The following is a 22,072-nucleotide window of genomic DNA, read 5'->3' on the forward strand; positions in this document are numbered from 1 at the left end:
AAATATACTTACATATCAAAAGGAAAAGTATAAATAATTTCAAATTCCAAACTCATAGCCAGGGGCACGCTCCAACTCTCAGACATCATTTATAAACGAAGCATGTGGTTAGCGAGTCTGCCAGATCAGAGGCAGTAGGGATGACCTGGGATGTTCTCTCGATAAATGTGTGAATTAGACTATTTTTTCTTGCTAAACATTCCAAATGTAACAAGTACTTTTGGGTGTCAGGGAAAATGTATGGCGTAAAAAGTACATAGTTTTCTTTAGGAATGTAGTAAAGTAAAAGTTGTAAAAATATAAATGGTAAATTAAAGTATAGATACACCAAAAAAACACATTAAGTAGTACTTTCAAGTTGTTTTACTTAAGTACTTTACACCACTGCATTTAGGGGACTGCAGGGTTTTTTGCTACACCAGTGTCAAGACTCCAATCTTTCCCACACGCTGAACTCTGACGTCACACACACCAATGAAAATGGCCGCGGATTCGTCTGTCAATAGTGAGAATGGTTCTTGCGTTCCTTCCAAGCACATGACCGCTCCAAGTCGTTCCTCTTAAGTAAACAAGTATTTCCTCCGATCACAATGACAAGATGTGAACGTGACACAGGTTGATCCCCTAGTTTCCGACTTGGAATACCGAGTTGGATGACCATTCAAAACTTTTTTTCCCCCACTCAGTGCTTCTTTTTACCAGAGTTCGCAGTTGTCGTGAACATATTGAAATCAAATGTCGGAGATTTCCAAGTTCTCAGTTGTCTTGAACAATGCAGAAATTACTTTGATGAGGAGGATGCTACACCTGAAAACCTTTGGGAGTGAGAGAAGATGGCGGCATTAAACCGGCTCCTGAAAACATGTAATTTTAAACCATTCGTAATCTGATTTTTGAAGTGCTATTTTGGGGCGGCAGGTAGCGCAGTGGTTAGAGCGTCGGGCCAGTAAACCGGAAGGTTGCCGGGTCGAATCCCAGAGTTTACAAGATTCCTTGTTCTGCCCCTGAACAAGGCAGCTAACCAACCCACTGTTCCCCGGTAGGTCGTTATTATAAGTAACAATTTATTCTTAACTGTTTAAAAAAAACATCGTCCTTTGTAGTCTTTTCAAATAGGCTCCAACCAGCAGATGGTGCAATTGGTTAAAGCAATATGTTGTGTTGTGCTGTGATGGACCTTGAGGAGTGATGCATCCAGAAAGACACTGGGCACGTTCCTTGCTGATGTCTGCCAGATTTCATTACGCCTGATAGGTATTTTACGTATCAGCTAACCACACATTATAGCAATCTGTCGGTCGATAGCCTCTGCCAAGTCTCCAACAACCAGATGGTCCGGTTTTCGGGGCAAATATTAAGAGTGCCTGTGACATGCTTTTGGACTTTTACAAGGCGACATTCCATCTTAACTACACATGTACTAATTTTTTCCCCTTCTCGTCAAGACGAGTATGTAGTGAATCTAGTTTCAGTCGATGACGCGGCACGCAACCATTGGTTGATGCATGCAACGTCTGAGCAGGGTAACGCGAACAATGACTTCAGTATATGGGAAACAGCAGCTCTTTACATCAACGCAGGTACAGGAGTGGTTTATAGTAGACTGGCTGTAGCCTACTGGACAATTGCCCGTTGTTTGTATTTAAATGGTATCATCATTGTTTTCGAAATCGATTTTTTTTTGTGGCTTAAACCTATCCATATAATTTTACTGATCTGATGAGACTAAATGAGACAAATTGCAGTTATGGATAAAGACATTTTTGGGAGAAAAAAACACCTTCATTTACAGGTCAAAGTGTTTGACCACCAGAGAGTGCTATTCACTTGAATTTGAAACTCGGAAGTGGGGCAATTGTGTAAGCTTGATATTGGCATCTCTGAAGAAAACTGTCGATTTATCTTTTTCTATATGTTAGTGTTTCGTTGGTTAGTTTGGTTTTTGAGAAAGCGATAGAGGGATTATATGGGATTAAGGGGACAAATATGGTCTGAAGAGGACTAGACTTTTATGGGGGGAGGAGCTATGTATTCAGGGGAGGTGGAGTGCTAGAGCTTTTGAAAAATAAGAAAAGAGGAGATAGTTTGCAGAGGAGAAATGTGACAAGTAAAAGCAAAATGTGCAATTGGATTGTTAGAAAAATAAATAAAAAATATTTTTGAATAAGCAATCAAATTGCACAATCCAGGCAATAGAAACATGGTTTTCTAACAGCAGCTGGTTTTGATCTCTCTATTTCTGTTCAACAGGATGCTGTTACTTCTTTTCCAGCTAGCTTGTCTGAGCTCTGTTTCCTGACTCCCCCCCCTACCACCACCACCAAGATAATTATTGCGTGTGTCTTACAGAGCGGGAGATAGAGTGAGAGACAGTTCATGGAATGCTGTGATGTCATCAGCTCAGTCCTACACAAAGGCAAGGAGGAGGACACACAAGCACACTCACTCTCCCGAGTAGTTACTCTGCCGTGGAGCGTCTGCACCCCCACTGTGAGTACATCCTCCTTAAACAACACATCCTTTCTCGCACACGTTCTGCCGAATTCTCTATCACTGACTCACTCGCTTCTCTTCTTTTTGTATTTTTTTCCCCCCACCACCAAGTGTTGAGTTTAAACCAATCTGTTTCCCAGCAGTGACAGTTCTCAGTCTACCTTTGTCTCCCTGCAAATGTTGATTGTGCTGTTTCCATTGTTAATATGACCACCATGCCTAGTGAAGTCCTTTCAGCCCCTCTGCTAGAGTAGCGTTCTACTCACGCTGTCCTGGGATGTGACCCTGCATTTTGGTTACAGCCCAACAACGACCGTGTTAAAATGGAGCAGCCATCTCATGGGAGTTTGGAAGAAGAAGACAAAAAAGAAGGGCGGTTGGAAAGGGGGGGTGGGGGGGGTTACTGACGGCAGAAAAAAATGCCCCATTCCTTTGGAATCTCCTCCCATCCAGGGCCAGACAGTCGCTCTCAGAGCCCTGCCCATGGCTTGGGTGAGGAAGCCAGGGTTTGAACTCTATCATTCGTCTGAAGAAGGGAAAGGAGATCGCTGTGATTTACTATGCATTGAAAAAGAAGGCAATGAGCAGTTGCATCTTAAGAGGAGAAGAGGCAAAGGGGAAAAAGTAAGAAAATAAATCAAAAGACAAGGAAGGACAAGTGGCTAGGAGCACTTAACAGCAGCATGATTAGCATACAGCAGGGAGTGCCAGTCATCTACAGTGCTGACAGAGGTTGTGATGTGTAATTTTCCCTGATGCAGATTCACCCAGCCATGGCTGCCTGATGAGGACTGAGGACGACTGACGTGTGTGTGTGTGGAGGGAGTGTCAGTGCAGAGGACGTCAGAGGAAGCTGTCTACAGCTTGTGTATGTGACAGAGGAGCCTCAATCTTCTCCTTCTCCTCATGAAGCTTGTTTAGAAGCCAACACGTCTTCAGGAAACTGTCGACCCAAGGAGTCCGGACAGTACCCATCCACACCCTGCTAGACTGGGCAACCTGCCGGAACAGCCCTTACCGCCTTACCCCTCCACCTCCATCCCGCCACCACCATGCTGCAGCAGATACTAAAGGACATGTACATCGATCCTGATGTGCTGGAGGCCCTGAGCGAGGACCAGAAGAAGACCTTGTTCCTGAAGATGAGACAGGAGCAGGTGCGGCGTTGGAAGGAACGCGAGGAGAAAGAAGACCATAGACCAAAGCCGAGTACAGGTACTCATTTCATTCCTCCCTACCTCTTCCGCTTGCCTCTCCTGCTACATCTTCACATACAGGTTCTGTGTGACTGGAGGCTGTGTAACTTTTTTTGTTGTTGCAAAAAAAAGTATCGTTATCTGCTTATGAAATAAGTCTACAAACACGTTTCTTTGAAACCTACCCATTTGGTCTTTCTAAAGGCAGACACATCGGGCAAGTCTCAGATATGTTGGTGTGTTTTTGTTGTTGCTGTGAATGAACTAATAGGGAGCTGCAAGCATGTGGCTTACCTCTGAGAAACGTCCTGTGGTGTGCTTTAGGCTACTGCCAATGTATTCAGTATCAGTCATTTTTTTTCTGTTGTTGGCAGGCCTGTATGTGGGTCTGTGTCTGCCTGCGAGTAGCTTACGCACTTTGTTTCAATGAGATGGCATTACCTGTTTATGTTATGAGTGTCAGCAGGGCTAAGAGAGTAGGTAATGGCTGGAAAGACTACTTGTCTTTTGTTAAATCACTACCTGCAGTTTCTCACCAGTGGTACCATTTAGCATCACAATAGGAACACTGGAGGGTATGTGGAAGTGGCTCGGCCTCATGTAGCATCACCGGGGTGAGAGAAATAGGTCTTCAACTCAGGTTTCTAGTATTTGTATTTATTATGGATTGCCATTAGCTGCTGCCAACGCAGCAGCTATTCTTCCTGGGGTCTAGCAAAATTAAGGCAGTTATACATTTGAAAAACATTGCAATACATCCATAACAGATTTCACAACATGTGTGCCCCCAGGCCTCAACTCTAATACCACTTATCTATAAAACAAAATCCATGTGTACATGTTTGTGTATAGTGTGTATGTTATCGTGTGTTTGTATGCATGTGTCCATGTTCGTGATGCTTCACAGTCCCCGCTGTTCCATACAGCGTATTTTTATCTGCTTTTTAAATCAAATTTTACTGCTGGCATGAGTTACTTGATGTGTGATAGAGTTCCATGTAGTCATGGCTCAATGTAGTATTGTGTGCCTCCCATAGTCTGTTTTGGACTTGGGGACTGTGAAGAGACCTCTGGTGTATGTCTTGTGGGGTATGCATGGGTGTCTGAGCTGTGTGCCAGTAGTTTAGACAGACAGCTCGGTGCATTTAACATGTCAATACCTCTCATAAATACAAGTGGTGATGAAGTCACTCTCTCCTCCACTTTGAGCCAGGAGAGATTGACATGCATATCATTAATGTTAGCTCTCTGTGTATATCCAAGGGCCAGCTGTGCTGCCCTGTTCTGAGACAATTGCAATTTTCCTAAGTCCCTCTTTGTGGCACCTGACCACACGACTGAACAGTAGTCCAGGTGCGACAAAACTAGGGCCTGTAGGACCTGCCCTGTTGATAGTGCTGTTACTAATGCAGTGCTTGGGGGCCTCCCGGGTGCCACCAGAGACTCTGGGTTCGCGCCCAGGCTCTGTCGTAACCGGCCGCGACCGGGAGGTCCGTGGGGCGACGCACAATTGGCATAGAGTTGTCCGGGTTAGGGAGGGATTGGCCGGTAGAGATATCCTTGTCTCATCGCGCACCAGCGACTCCTGTGGTGTGCCCGGGCGCAGTGCACGCTAACCAAGGTTGCCAGGTGCACGGTGTTTCCTCCGACACATTGGTGCGGCTGGCTTCCTGGTTGGATGCGCGCTGTGTTAAGAAGCAGTGCGGCTTGGTTGGGTTGTGTATCGGAGGACGCATGACTTTCAACCTTCGTCTCTCCCGAGCCGATACTGGAGTTGTAGCGATGAGCCAAGATAGTAGCTACTAACAATTGGATACCATGAAATTGGGGAGAAAAAATGTAAAATGTCAACAAAAAATGTTTTTTTACAATTTAAAAAAAAGAATGCAGCGCTTAATTACAGACAGACTTCTCCCCATCCTAGCTACTATTGTATCAATATGGTTTGACCATTTTACAATCCAGGGTTACTCCAAGCAGTTTAGTTCCTTTAACTTGCTTAATTTCCACATTCTTCATTACAAGATGTAGTTAAGGTTCAGGGTTTAGTGAATGATTTGTCCCAAATACAATGCTTTTAGTTGTTCAAATATTAAGAACTAACTAATTCCTTGCCACCCATTCTGAAGCTAACTGCAGCTCTTTGTTAAGTGTTGCTGTGGTAGCTGACGTGTATATAGTGTTGAGTCATCCGCATACATGAACACACTGGCTTTACTCAAAGCCAGAGGCATGTCGTTAGTAAAGATTGAAAAAAGTAAGGGGCCTAGACAGCTGCCTTGGGGAATTCCTGATTCTACCTGGATTTTGTTGGAGAGGCTTCCAATAAAGAATCCCGTTTGTGTTCTGTTAGACAGGTAACTCTATCCACAATATAGCAGGGAGTGTAAAGCCATAACACATACATTTTTCCAGTAACAGACTATGATCTATAATGTCAAAAGCTGCACTGAAGTCTAGCAAAACAGCCCCCACAATCTTTTTATTATTAATTTCTCTCAGGTAATTACAAGTCATGTGTGTAAGTGCTGTGCTTGTTGAATGTCCATCCATATAAGCATGCTGAAAGTCTGTTGTCAATTTGTTTACTGAAAAATAGCATTGTATCTGGTCAAACACAATTTTTTCCAAAAGTTTACTAAGGGTTGATAACAGGCGGATTGGTCGGCTATTTGAGCCAGTTAAGGTCATTTTACTGTTCTTAGGTAGGGGAATAACTTTTGCTTCCCTCCAGGCCTGAGGGCGCACACTTTTTAGTAGGCTTAAATTGAAGATATGGCAAATAGGAGTGGCAATATCATACGCTATTAGCCTCAGTAATATTCCATCCAGGTTGTCAGTCCCCGGTGTCTTGTCATTGTTGATAGACAATCGTTTTTTCGTCTCTTCCATACTTACTTTATGGAAATAAAAATTACAATGCTTGTCTTTCATAATTTGCTCAGATATACTTGGATGTGTAGTGTCAGCGTTTGTTGCTGGCATGTCATGCCTAAGTTTGCTAATCTTGCCAATTAAAAAATCATTCAAGTAGTTGGCAATATCAGTGGGATTTGTGATGAATGAGCCATCGGATTCAATAAATGATGGAGCGGAATTCGTCTTTTCCCAAAATGTCATTTAAGTTGCTCCAAAGATATTTACTATCTTTATGTCATTTATCTTTGTTTCATAGTGTAGTAGTTTCTTCTTTTTAAATTCAATTTAGTCACATGATTTCTCAATTAGCCAGACCTATTTGACATCTCTTTTGCCTCATCCATCCAACCATAACATTTTTTACAATTCCTCATAAATCCATGGGGATTTAATATTTTTTACAGTCATTTTCTTAATGGCTGCGTTCTTATTAGTAACTGCGATAAGCAATTTCATAAATTTGTGAAGTGCAGCGTCTGGTTGCTTGTCATTACACACCACGGACCAACAAATATTCTTCACATCACGACAACACTTTTAATCAATACAATCACTGCAACACTTTTATCCCTAATATTAGTCTCAGCCTTTGGAACTTTGGTTTTCCTAGCTGTGGCTACTATATTGTGATCACTACATTGGATGGATCTGGATACTGCTTTCAAACAAATGTCTGCAGCATTATTAAATATATGATCAATACATGTTGATGATTTCATTCCTGTACTGTTTGTAACTACCCTGGTAGATTGATAACCGGAACCAGGTTGCAGGCACTTGTTACAGTTTGAAGCTTTCTTTTGAGTGGGAAGCCTGATGAAAGCCAGTCAATATTTAAATCTCCCAGAAAGTGTGCCTCTCTATTGATATCACATACAGTATCAAGCATTTCACACACATTATCCAGATACTGACTGTTAGCACTTGATGGTCTATAGCAGGTTCCCACAAGGCTTTAGGTGAGGCAGATGAACCTGTAGTCATATTACTTCAACAGTATTTAACATGAGATCCTATCTAAGCTTTACAGGAATGTGGTTCTGAATATAAACAGCCACACCTCCACCTTTGGCATTTCTGTCTTAATTGTAGATCTTATAACCATGTATTGCTACCACTGTATTATCTAAGTGAGTTTCAGAGATTGTCAGAATATGAATGTCATCTGTTACTAGCAAATTATTGATTTTGTGAACCTTGTTTCTTAAGCTACATATGTTATCGCGGGCTATTTTTTAAACATTTTTCTGGGATGCTTGATTGTTTTCATTGCTTTACTGGGAAGCTTAGCAGAGGTAGCAATGCTCAGGTTATTTATTAGTGCAGGGTGAGCTGCACACAGGGGACTTCCTACTAGAGCACACCACCGCAGTGCTAACAGTATAACTCTGGTTCATAGGCATATGATTACTGCATACAATAGCTGTAGGATCAGCAGAGGCTTCCAGGGAAGTAAGATGGACATACATTAGGTTACTTACATTGTCATCCTGCTTCAGAAAAATGTACATTATCCTAGGGGAGTTGGAAGATATCTCAGTGACACAATGGCAGGGATTAAATGGGCTAAACTTGGGTAATTTAAGTCATTGTCTCAACACAGCCTTATAATGCTGTGAAAGTGGATCCCATCCTCCTTATAAAACAAGCTTTGTTTCCAGAAGGTATCAAAATGGTCAATAAATGTTACATCCACAGAGCTGCAATAGTCTCGTAGCCAGTTATGGAGGGCAAACAGTCTGCTGAAATGTTCAATGCCATGATTTAGAGAGGGTAGGGTGTTTGTTGGTGTCAAGTAGAGACCTAATCAGTTCTGTTCTGAGCTGCCCTTAATAATGTCATTTGACCCCACATGAACCATGACAGCATCAGCCCCTGTTGACTGACACACAGCCTCGGGAAGCAACCTGGTGAAATCCTGAACTTTGACCCCACATAAACCATGACAGTATCAGTCCCCAGTGACTTACTCACAGCCTTGGGAAGCAACATGGTGATATCCTGAACTTTGACCCCAGGAAAACACAAAGTCTTTGCCCCAGGTACAGATATATGCATCACCATTGAACTCCCTATCACAGTAGCCGGAATGATGCGGCCTCTGCCACGTCTCGAGGCAGATTGCGAGGCCAGAGCCACAGGACTCACCTGAGAAGAGGGCTGCTGAGACGTCGGCTGCATGCAGGCCACAACAGCCCAGGCGGTTGATTGACTAGGACAGCGAGAAGTAGCTGGAGGGACATCCACAGCCATGGAGGGAACCCCCCCCCCCTATACAGCTGGTATAGGGGCTCAAAGCGATTTGAGAGTCTTAAGTCCAGAGGTGGGGGGCAAAAGGCAGGCACGCCGAGAATGATTCCTCTCCTTCTTTCTGGTTCTGACACACATCCATTTACGCTCACCTGGAGTCAAACGATGAGCTGCCATTTCCTGGTTCTAGCTAGTAGAGGGGTGCAGTGGCGGAAATGTATCATAGTTCGGGAAGGTCCCATTAGGATCCTGTTGGATGTTTTGATAGGAAGCATTTAAAGATGCCAGTAGTCTCATAGAATCCTTATTCAGGTCAAGGCGCCTGGTCAACTGTTTAATTTCTTCATAAAGAGTAGTCATCCTTTTTTTAGCTGCATCAAGTTCAATACATTTTTCACAAATGAAGGTACCCATCCGCCCTTTCCAGTCACTTCCAATAGCAACTATGTCTGAAAGAGTAGGCCTACTGCCAGATCAGGATGTGACGGTGCGATCTCATTTGAGGAAGTGACATACTTATAGCTGACTCACCCTTAATTGATTGAATTGTTGGTTCACTAATCAATAGTTTTTTTAAAGGGGCATTATCAGTGAACACAGCCCATCTGAGCGTAAGCTGTCCACCTACTAGACACACACGCAACAAACAGTTGAAACAGGCGTAATGCTGAATCTGATGCACTCAAGCAGAATAGGTCTGGCTGCTTTTCCTCGTATGTGTGTATGTATGTGTGTGTGTGTGTACAATGCCCTGATTATAGATCATCTTGTTCCCAGTGAAGCACTAGTGTGTGCGAGGGAGAGGCAGGCTGATGTCTGGAATGTGTGTGCGTGTGTCGGAAAAACAGATAACAGATTAAAATAGGAACACGCGATAGACAGAAATAGTGGCAGTTTCACAGAGTATATTTTGTACCCCTATGTTAGAGAGGGAATCACGTTTTCTTGTATTGTGCAGATGGCTCATTACATGCATAGCTACAAATAGAAAGAGGCAGGCCCCTAATTCAATCCTGAAACTGGTTTGGTGTACTGCAGAATCTTGCCCGTCTGCATTTTATTTCTGTAGGTAGCCAGTCCCTGTATGAGAGATCTGTGTCGTAATGACTTGGTTCACAATGTACTTTCCCTTGGCATTCCACCGAGAGAATCTGAGATCACAAGACAACAACCCCAGAGCTTCTACTTGGGAAGTTTGGTCGAGAGCGATTTGTAACAGTGGATGAAAACGAGTCTCTGTGATGGCTGGCTGTAGGTCACTGTAGCACATGTCAGGTTGTGCATTGATTCTGGAACTCTTTTCTTGGCTGCAGTTGACCACAATGTACTGATTATCAACCGACTGAATGTCAGACAGGGAGGGCGGGAGAACATAGGCCTCTCTATCTGCTAACGACCAGGGCAGCTGTTCCTACAACTCCCCGATACACGCTGTGGTGTTACACACACACACTCCCCGATACATGCTGCGGTGTTACACACACACACACACGATACACGCTGCGGTGTTAGACACACACACACTCCCCGATTCACGCTGCGTTGTGACACACACACTCCCGATACACGCTGCGGTGTTACACACACACACCCACTCCCCGATACACGCTGCGGTGTTACACACACACACCCACTCCCCGATACACACTGCGGTGTTACACACACACACCCACTTCCCGATACACACTGCGGTGTTACACACACACCCACTCCCGATACACGCTGCGGTGTTACACACACACACACTCCCGATACACGCTGCGGTGTTACACACACACACACACACCCACTTCCCGATACATGCTGCGGTGTTACACACACACTCCCGATACACGCTGCGGTGTTACACACACACACACACACACACCCCCAATACACGCTGCGGTGTTACACACACACACACACACACTCCCAGATACATGCTGCGGTGTTACACACACACTCCACGATACACGCTGCGGTGTTACACACACACTCCCGATACACGCTGCGGTGTTACACACACACTCCCGATACACGCTGCGGTGTTACACACACACACTCCCCGATACACGCTGCGGTGTTACACACACACCCCCGATACACGCTGCGGTGTTACACACACACTTCCCGATACACGCTGCGGTGTTACACACACACTCCCGATACACGCTGCGGTGTTACACACACACTCCCGATACACGCTGCGGTGTTACACACACACTCCCGATACACGCTGCGGTGTTACACACACACACCCACTCCCCGATACACGCTGCGGTGTTACACACACACACACACTGTTACACAGACACACACACACACACACACACACACTCCCCGATACACGCTGCGGTGTTACACACACACTCCCCAATACATGCTGCGGTGTTACACACACACACACACTCCCCGATACACGCTGCGGTGTTACACACACACACACACACACTCCCGATACACGCTGCGGTGTTACACACACACACACACACTCCCGATACACGCTGCGGTGTTACACACACACACACACACTCCCGATACACGCTGCGGTGTTACACACACACCTCCCGATACACGCTGCGGTGTTACACACACACACACTCCCCCGATACACGCTGCGGTGTTACACACACACACACACACTCCCGATACACGCTGCGGTGTTACACACACACACCACTCCCGATACATGCTGCGGTGTTACACACATTCCCCGATACACGCTGCGGTGTTACACACACACACACACACACACACCCGATACACGCTGCGGTGTTACACACACACACACACTCCCCGATACACGCTGCTGTGTTACACACACACACACACACACACTCCCCCGATACACGCTGCGGTGTTACACACACACACACACACACCCCCCGATACACGCTGCGGTGTTACACACACACACCACTCCCCGATACATGCTGCGGTGTTACACACACATTCCCGATACACGCTGCGGTGTTACACACACACACTCCCTCCCCGATACACGCTGCGGTGTTACACACACACACACTCCCCAATACACGCTGCTGTGTTACACACACACACACACACACACCCCGATACACGCTGCGGTGTTACACACACACACTCCCGATACACGCTGCGGTGTTACACACACGCTGCGGTGTTACACACACACCCGATACACGCTGCGGTGTTACACACACACCCACACATACACGCAGCGGTGTTACACACACACACACCCCGATACACGCTGCGGTGTTACACACACACACACACACTCCCCGATACACGCTGCGGTGTTACACACACACACACACTCCCGATACACGCTGCGGTGTTACACACACACACACACTCCCCCGATACACGCTGCGGTGTTATACACACACACACACTCCCCAATACACGCTGCGGTGTTACACACACACACACACACACACATGCTCCCGATACACGCTGCGGTGTTACACACACACACACACTCCCCGATACACGCTGCGGTGTTACACACACACACACTCCCGATACACGCTGCGGTGTTACACACACACACACACACACCCCCGATACACGCTGCGGTGTTACACACACACTCCCGATACACGCTGCGGTGTTGCACACACACACACTCCCGACACTCCCTGATACACGCTGCGGTGTTACACACACACACACACACTCCCGATACACGCTGCGGTGTTACACACACACACACACACCCCCGATACACGCTGCGGTGTTACACACACACACACACACCCCGATACACGCTGCGGTGTTACACACACACACACACCCGATACACGCTGCGGTGTTACACACACACACACACACCCCCCGATACACGCTGCGGTGTTACACACACACACACACACTCCCGATACACGCTGCGGTGTTACACACACACACACACCCCACGATACACGCTGCGGTGTTACACACACACACACTCCCGATACACGCTGCGGTGTTACACACACACACACACTCCCACACCCACGATACACGCTGCGGTGTTACACACACACACACACTCCCGATACACGCTGCGGTGTTACACACACACACACACACACCCCCGATACACGCTGCGGTGTTACACACACACACACACACACACACTCCCCGATACACGCTGCGGTGTTACACACACACACACACACCCGATACACGCTGCGGTGTTACACACACACACACACTCCCCCGATACACGCTGCGGTGTTACACACACACACACACACCCGATACACGCTGCGGTGTTACACACACACACACACACACACCCCGATACACGCTGCGGTGTTACACACACACACACACTCCCGATACACGCTGCGGTGTTACACACACACACACACACTCCCGATACACGCTGCGGTGTTACACACACACACACTCCCGATACACGCTGCGGTGTTACACACACACACACCGATACACGCTGCGGTGTTACACACACACACACACACACACACTCCCGATACACGCTGCGGTGTTACACACACACACACCCCCCGATACACGCTGCGGTGTTACACACACACACACACTCCCCCGATACACGCTGCGGTGTTACACACACACACACTCCCGATACACGCTGCGGTGTTACACACACACACACACACACACTCCCGATACACGCTGCGGTGTTACACACACACACACTCCCGATACACGCTGCGGTGTTACACACACACACACACCCCGATACACGCTGCGGTGTTACACACACACACACACTCCCGATACACGCTGCGGTGTTACACACACACACTCCCGATACACGCTGCGGTGTTACACACACACACACTCCCGATACACGCTGCGGTGTTACACACACACACACACCCGATACACGCTGCGGTGTTACACACACACACACTCCCGATTCACGCTGCGGTGTTACACACACACACACTCCCGATACACGCTGCGGTGTTACACACACACACACACTCCCGATACACGCTGCGGTGTTACACACACACACACTCCCGATACACGCTGCGGTGTTACACACACACACACACACTTCCCGATACACGCTGCGGTGTTACACACACACACACACTCACCCCCGATACACGCTGCGGTGTTACACACACACACACACACCCCGATACACGCTGCGGTGTTACACACACACACACACACCACTTCCCCCGATACACGCTGCGGTGTTACACACACACACACTCCCGATACACGCTGCGGTGTTACACACACACACACACACTCACACACTGCGGTGTTACACACACTCCCATACACGCTGCGGTGTGTACACACACACACACACACACCCGACTCCCAGATACACGCTGCGGTGTTACACACACACACACACTCCCGATACACGCTGCGGTGTTACACACACACTCCCCCGATACACGCTGCGGTGTTACACACACACCACACACTCCCCGATACACGCTGCGGTGTTACACACACACACTCCCCGATACACGCTGCGGTGTTACACACACACACACCCCGATACACGCTGCGGTGTTACACACACACACACCCGATACACGCTGCGGTGTTACACACACACTCCCGATACACGCTGCGGTGTTACACACACTCCCGATACACGCTGCGGTGTTACACACACACACCCCCCGATACACGCTGCGGTGTTACACACACACACACACTCCCGATACACGCTGCGGTGTTACACACACACACACACACTCCCTGATACACGCTGCGGTGTTACACACACACACACACACTCCCCGATACACGCTGCGGTGTTACACACACACACACCCCAATACACGCTGCGGTGTTACACACACACACACCCCCGATACACGCTGCGGTGTTACACACACACACACACACTCCCGATACACGCTGCGGTGTTACACACACACACACACTCCCCGATACACGCTGCGGTGTTACACACACACACACACACACTCCCCGATACACGCTGCGGTGTTACACACACACACACCCGATACACGCTGCGGTGTTACACACACACACACACACACTCCCGATACACGCTGCGGTGTTACACACACACACACACTCCCTGATACACGCTGCGGTGTTACACACACACACACACACACACACTCCCGATACACGCTGCGGTGTTACACACACACACACACCCCCGATACACGCTGCGGTGTTACACACACACACACACACCCCCGATACACGCTGCGGTGTTACACACACACACACACCCCCGATACACGCTGCGGTGTTACACACACACACACACTCCCGATACACGCTGCGGTGTTACACACACACACACACACACCCCCGATACACGCTGCGGTGTTACACACACACACACACCCCCCCGATACACGCTGCGGTGTTACACACACACACACACACACACACCCGATACACGCTGCGGTGTTACACACACACACACACACACTCCCGATACACGCTGCGGTGTTACACACACACACACACACATACACGCTGCGGTGTTACACACACACACACACACACACCGATACACGCTGCGGTGTTACACACACACACACACACTCCCCGATACACGCTGCGGTGTTACACACACACACACACACTCCCCGATACACGCTGCGGTGTTACACACACACACACACACACCCCAATACACGCTGATACACGCTGCGGTGTTACACACACACACACACCCCCGATACACGCTGCGGTGTTACACACACACACACACACACTCCCGCGATACACGCTGCGGTGTTACACACACACACACACACACCACGCTGCGGTGTTACACGCTGCGGTGTTACACACACACACACACCCCATACACGCTGCGGTGTTACACACACACACACACACACACCCGATACACGCTGCGGTGTTACACACACACACACACACACCCCCGATACACGCTGCGGTGTTACACACACACACACACACCCTCCCGATACACGCTGCGGTGTTACACACACACACACTCCCGATACACGCTGCGGTGTTACACACACACACACTCCCATACACGCTGCGGTGTTACACACACACACACACACACACACTCCCGATACACGCTGCGGTGTTACACACACACACACCCCCGATACACGCTGCGGTGTTACACACACACACACACACACTCCCCGACACGCTCCCGATACACGCTGCGGTGTTACACACACACACACACACACACGCTGCGGTGTTACACACACACCCCCGATACACGCTGCGGTGTTACACACACACACACACCCCCCGATACACGCTGCGGTGTTACACACACACACACACACACACTCCCGATACACGCTGCGGTGTTACACACACACACACACACTCCCCGATACACGCTGCGGTGTTACACACACACACACACCCCGATACACGCTGCGGTGTTACACACACACACACACACCCCGATACACGCTGCGGTGTTACACACACACACACACTCCCGATACACGCTGCGGTGTTACACACACACACACACACACACCCCGATACACGCTGCGGTGTTACACACACACACACACACTCCCGATACACGCTGCGGTGTTACACACACACACACACCCGATACACGCTGCGGTGTTACACACACACACACACCCCACACTCCCGATACACGCTGCGGTGTTACACACACACACACACACTCCCCACACTCCCGATACACGCTGCGGTGTTACACACACACACACACACCCCGATACACGCTGCGGTGTTACACACACACACACTCCCCGATACACGCTGCGGTGTTACACACACACACACACACCCCCCGATACACGCTGCGGTGTTACACACACACACACCCCCGATACACGCTGCGGTGTTACACACACACACACACCCCGATACACGCTGCGGTGTTACACACACACACACACTCCCGATACACGCTGCGGTGTTACACACACACACACACCCTCCCCGATACACGCTGCGGTGTTACACACACACACACTCCCGATACACGCTGCGGTGTTACACACACACACACACACTCCCGATACACGCTGCGGTGTTACACACACACACACACACCCCGATACACGCTGCGGTGTTACACACACACACACACTCCCGATACACGCTGCGGTGTTACACACACACACACACACGCTGCGGTGTTACACACACACCCCGATACACGCTGCGGTGTTACACACACACACCACTCATACACGCTGCGGTGTTACACACACACTCCCGATACACGCTGCGGTGTTACACACACACACACACCCACTCCCGATACACGCTGCGGTGTTACACACACACACACTCCCGATACACGCTGCGGTGTTACACACACACACACCCCCCAATACACGCTGCGGTGTTACACACACACACACACACTCCCGATACACGCTGCGGTGTTACACACACACACACACACCCCGATACACGCTGCGGTGTTACACACACACACTCCCGATACACGCTGCGGTGTTACACACACACACACACACACACTCCCGATACACGCTGCGGTGTTACACACACACACCTCCCGATACACGCTGCGGTGTTACACACACACACACACACCCGATACACGCTGCGGTGTTACACACACACACACACCCCGATACACGCTGCGGTGTTACACACACACACACCCGATACACGCTGCGGTGTTACACACACACACACACGATACACGCTGCGGTGTTACACACACACACACACACCCCCGATACACGCTGCGGTGTTACACACACACACACACACCCACCTCCCCCGATACACGCTGCGGTGTTACACACACACACACACCCCCGATACACGCTGCGGTGTTACACACACACACACACACCCACTCCCGATACACGCTGCGGTGTTACACACACACACACACACACACACACACACCCCCGATACACGCTGCGGTGTTACACACACACACACACACCCCCCGATACACGCTGCGGTGTTACACACACACACACACACTCCCGATACACGCTGCGGTGTTACACACACACACACTCCCGATACACGCTGCGGTGTTACACACACACACACACACCCCGATACACGCTGCGGTGTTACACACACACACACACACCCCGATGCACGCTGCGGTGTTACACACACACACACTCCCGATACACGCTGCGGTGTTACACACACACACACACACACCCCGATACACGCTGCGGTGTTACACACACACACACACTCCCGATACACGCTGCGGTGTTACACACACACACACACACACGCTGCGGTGTTACACACACCCACACACTGATACACGCTGCCCGATACACGCTGTTGTTACACACACACACACACACTCCCCCGATACACGCTGCGGTGTTACACACACACACACACTCCCGATACACGCTGCGGTGTTACACACACACACACACCCCCGATACACGCTGCGGTGTTACACACACACACACACCCACGATACACGCTGCGGTGTTACACACACACACACACACCCCACATACACGCTGCGGTGTTACACACACACACACACACTCCCCGATACACGCTGCGGTGTTACACACACACACACACACGCTGCGGTGTTACACACACACACCCGATACACGCTGCGGTGTTACACACACACACACACTCCCCGATACACGCTGCGGTGTTACACACACACACACACTCCCCGATACACGCTGCGGTGTTACACACACACACACACTCCACGATACACGCTGCGGTGTTACACACACACACACACCCCCGATACACGCTGCGGTGTTACACACACACACACACTCCCCGATACACGCTGCGGTGTTACACACACACACACACACCCCCGATACACGCTGCGGTGTTACACACACACACACACACACACACCTGATACACGCTGCGGTGTTACACACACACACACCCCCGACACGCTGCGGTGTTACACACACACACACACACTCCCGATACACGCTGCGGTGTTACACACACACACACACACCCCACACTCCCGATACACGCTGCGGTGTTACACACACACACACACACACACACACACTCCCGATACACGCTGCGGTGTTACACACACACACACACCCCCGATACACGCTGCGGTGTTACACACACACACACTCCCCGATACACGCTGCGGTGTTACACACACACACACACCCGATACACGCTGCGGTGTTACACACACACACACTGCGGTGTTACACACACACACACCCCCGACACGCTGCGGTGTTACACACACACACACACCCCCGATACACGCTGCGGTGTTACACACACACACACACCCGACACCCGACACGCTGCGGTGTTACACACACACACACACACACCCCGATACACGCTGCGGTGTTACACACACACACACACACACTCCCGATACACGCTGCGGTGTTACACACACACACACACCCCGATACACGCTGCGGTGTTACACACACACACACACCCGATACACGCTGCGGTGTTACACACACACATACACGCTGCGGTGTTACACACACACACACTCCCCGATACACGCTGCGGTGTTACACACACACACACACCACTGATACACGCTGCGGTGTTACACACACACACACTCCCGATACACGCTGCGGTGTTACACACACACACACACTCCCGATACACGCTGCGGTGTTACACACACACACACTCCCGATACACGCTGCGGTGTTACACACACACACACACACACACACTCCCGATACACGCTGCGGTGTTACACACACACACACACACTCCCCAATACACGCTGCGGTGTTACACACACACACACACACCCCGATACACGCTGCGGTGTTACACACACACACACCCGATACACGCTGCGGTGTTACACACACACACACACACCCCCGATACACGCTGCGGTGTTACACACACACACACACTCCCCGATACACGCTGCGGTGTTACACACACACACACACACACTCCCGATACACGCTGCGGTGTTACACACACACACACACTCCCGATACACGCTGCGGTGTTACACACACACACACACACCCCGATACACGCTGCGGTGTTACACACACACACACACACACGCTCACACACACACTCCCGATACACGCTGCGGTGTTACACACACACACACCCACACACACCCCGATACACGCTGCGGTGTTACACACACACACACACACCCCGATACACGCTGCGGTGTTACACACACACACACACACCCCGATACACGCTGCGGTGTTACACACACACACACTCCCCGATACACACTGCACGCTGCGGTGTTACACACACACACACACACACTCCCGATACACGCTGCGGTGTTACACACACACACACACACCCCCCGACACGCTGCGGTGTTACACACACACACACCACCCCGATACACGCTGCGGTGTTACACACACACACACTCCCGATACACGCTGCGGTGTTACACACACACACACACCCACACACTCCCTGATACACGCTGCGGTGTTACACACACACACACCCCGATACACGCTGCGGTGTTACACACACACACCCCGATACACGCTGCGGTGTTACACACACACACACACCCCGATACACGCTGCGGTGTTACACACACACACACACCCTCCCCGATACACGCTGCGGTGTTACACACACACACACGCTGCGGTGTTACACACACACACACTCCCCGATACACGCTGCGGTGTTACACACACACACACTCCCTCCCGATACACGCTGCGGTGTTACACACACACACACTCCCCGATACACGCTGCGGTGTTACACACACACACACACACTCCCCCCTGATACACGCTGCGGTGTTACACACACACACACACACCCCGATACACGCTGCGGTGTTACACACACACACACACTCCCGATACACGCTGCGGTGTTACACACACACACCCGATACACGCTGCGGTGTTACACACACACACACACACTCCCCGATACACGCTGCGGTGTTACACACACACACACACACCCCACGATACACGCTGCGGTGTTACACACACACACACACCCCCGATACACGCTGCGGTGTTACACACACACACACACCCCGACACGCTGCGGTGTTACACACACACACACGCTGCGGTGTTACACACACACACCCCGATATACACGCTGCGGTGTTACACACACACACACACCCCGATACACGCTGCGGTGTTACACACACACACACACACTCCCGATACACGCTGCGGTGTTACACACACACACACACTCCCCGATACACGCTGCGGTGTTACACACACACACACACTCCACACGCTGCGGTGTTACACACACACGCTGCGGTGTGTTACACACACACACACACACACTCCCCCGATACACGCTGCGGTGTTACACACACACACACACCCGATACACGCTGCGGTGTTACACACACACACACACACACTCCCGATACACGCTGCGGTGTTACACACACACACACACTCCCGATACACGCTGCGGTGTTACACACACACACACTCCCGATACACGCTGCGGTGTTACACACACACACACACCCACTCCCGATACACGCTGCGGTGTTACACACACACACACACACTCCCGATACACGCTGCGGTGTTACACACACACACACACACACACCCCGATACACGCTGCGGTGTTACACACACACACACACTCCCTCCCGATACACGCTGCGGTGTTACACACACACACACACACACTCCCGATACACGCTGCGGTGTTACACACACACACACACTCCCGATACACGCTGCGGTGTTACACACACACACACACTCCCGATACACGCTGCGGTGTTACACACACACACACACACACGATACACGCTGCGGTGTTACACACACACACACACTCCCCGATACACGCTGCGGTGTTACACACACACACACTCCCCGATACACGCTGCGGTGTTACACACACACACACACACACACACTCCCCCGATACACGCTGCGGTGTTACACACACACACACACTCCCGATACACGCTGCGGTGTTACACACACACACACACACACACACACACACACACACCGATACACGCTGCGGTGTTACACACACACACACACACTCCCCGATACACGCTGCGGTGTTACACACACACACACTCCCGATACACGCTGCGGTGTTACACACACACACACACACACACACACCCACACATACACGCTGCGGTGTTACACACACACACACACCCCCGATACACGCTGCGGTGTTACACACACACACACACTGCGGTGTTACACACACACACACACACTCCCCGATACACGCTGCGGTGTTACACACACACTCCCCGATACACGCTGCGGTGTTACACA

The 22,072-nt window shown here is 50.1% G+C and overlaps 1 protein-coding gene across 2 annotated transcripts in view; it reads left to right on the forward strand.

Moving 5' to 3' along the window:
* The first annotated feature begins 512 nt into the window (after positions 1 to 512).
* Positions 513 to 22,072, forward strand: part of LOC121841362 (mucin-2-like) — a 49,721-nt gene continuing 28,161 nt past the window's right edge. Inside the window, exons 1-3 of one of the 2 annotated variants that reach the window (XM_042309112.1) lie at positions 513 to 1,039; positions 2,350 to 2,490; positions 3,255 to 3,708. In XM_042309112.1, coding sequence (XP_042165046.1) covers positions 3,546 to 3,708 — 163 coding nt within the window. In that variant the 5' untranslated portion in view covers positions 513 to 1,039; positions 2,350 to 2,490; positions 3,255 to 3,545. Of the gene's footprint in view, positions 1,040 to 2,349; positions 2,491 to 2,903; positions 3,118 to 3,254; positions 3,709 to 22,072 lie in introns of those variants that run through there. The other variant, XM_042309113.1, reaches the window with a different exon arrangement.

Source organism: Oncorhynchus tshawytscha, linkage group LG30 (genome assembly GCF_018296145.1).
Source record: "Oncorhynchus tshawytscha isolate Ot180627B linkage group LG30, Otsh_v2.0, whole genome shotgun sequence".
Classification (NCBI taxonomy): domain Eukaryota; kingdom Metazoa; phylum Chordata; class Actinopteri; order Salmoniformes; family Salmonidae; genus Oncorhynchus; species Oncorhynchus tshawytscha.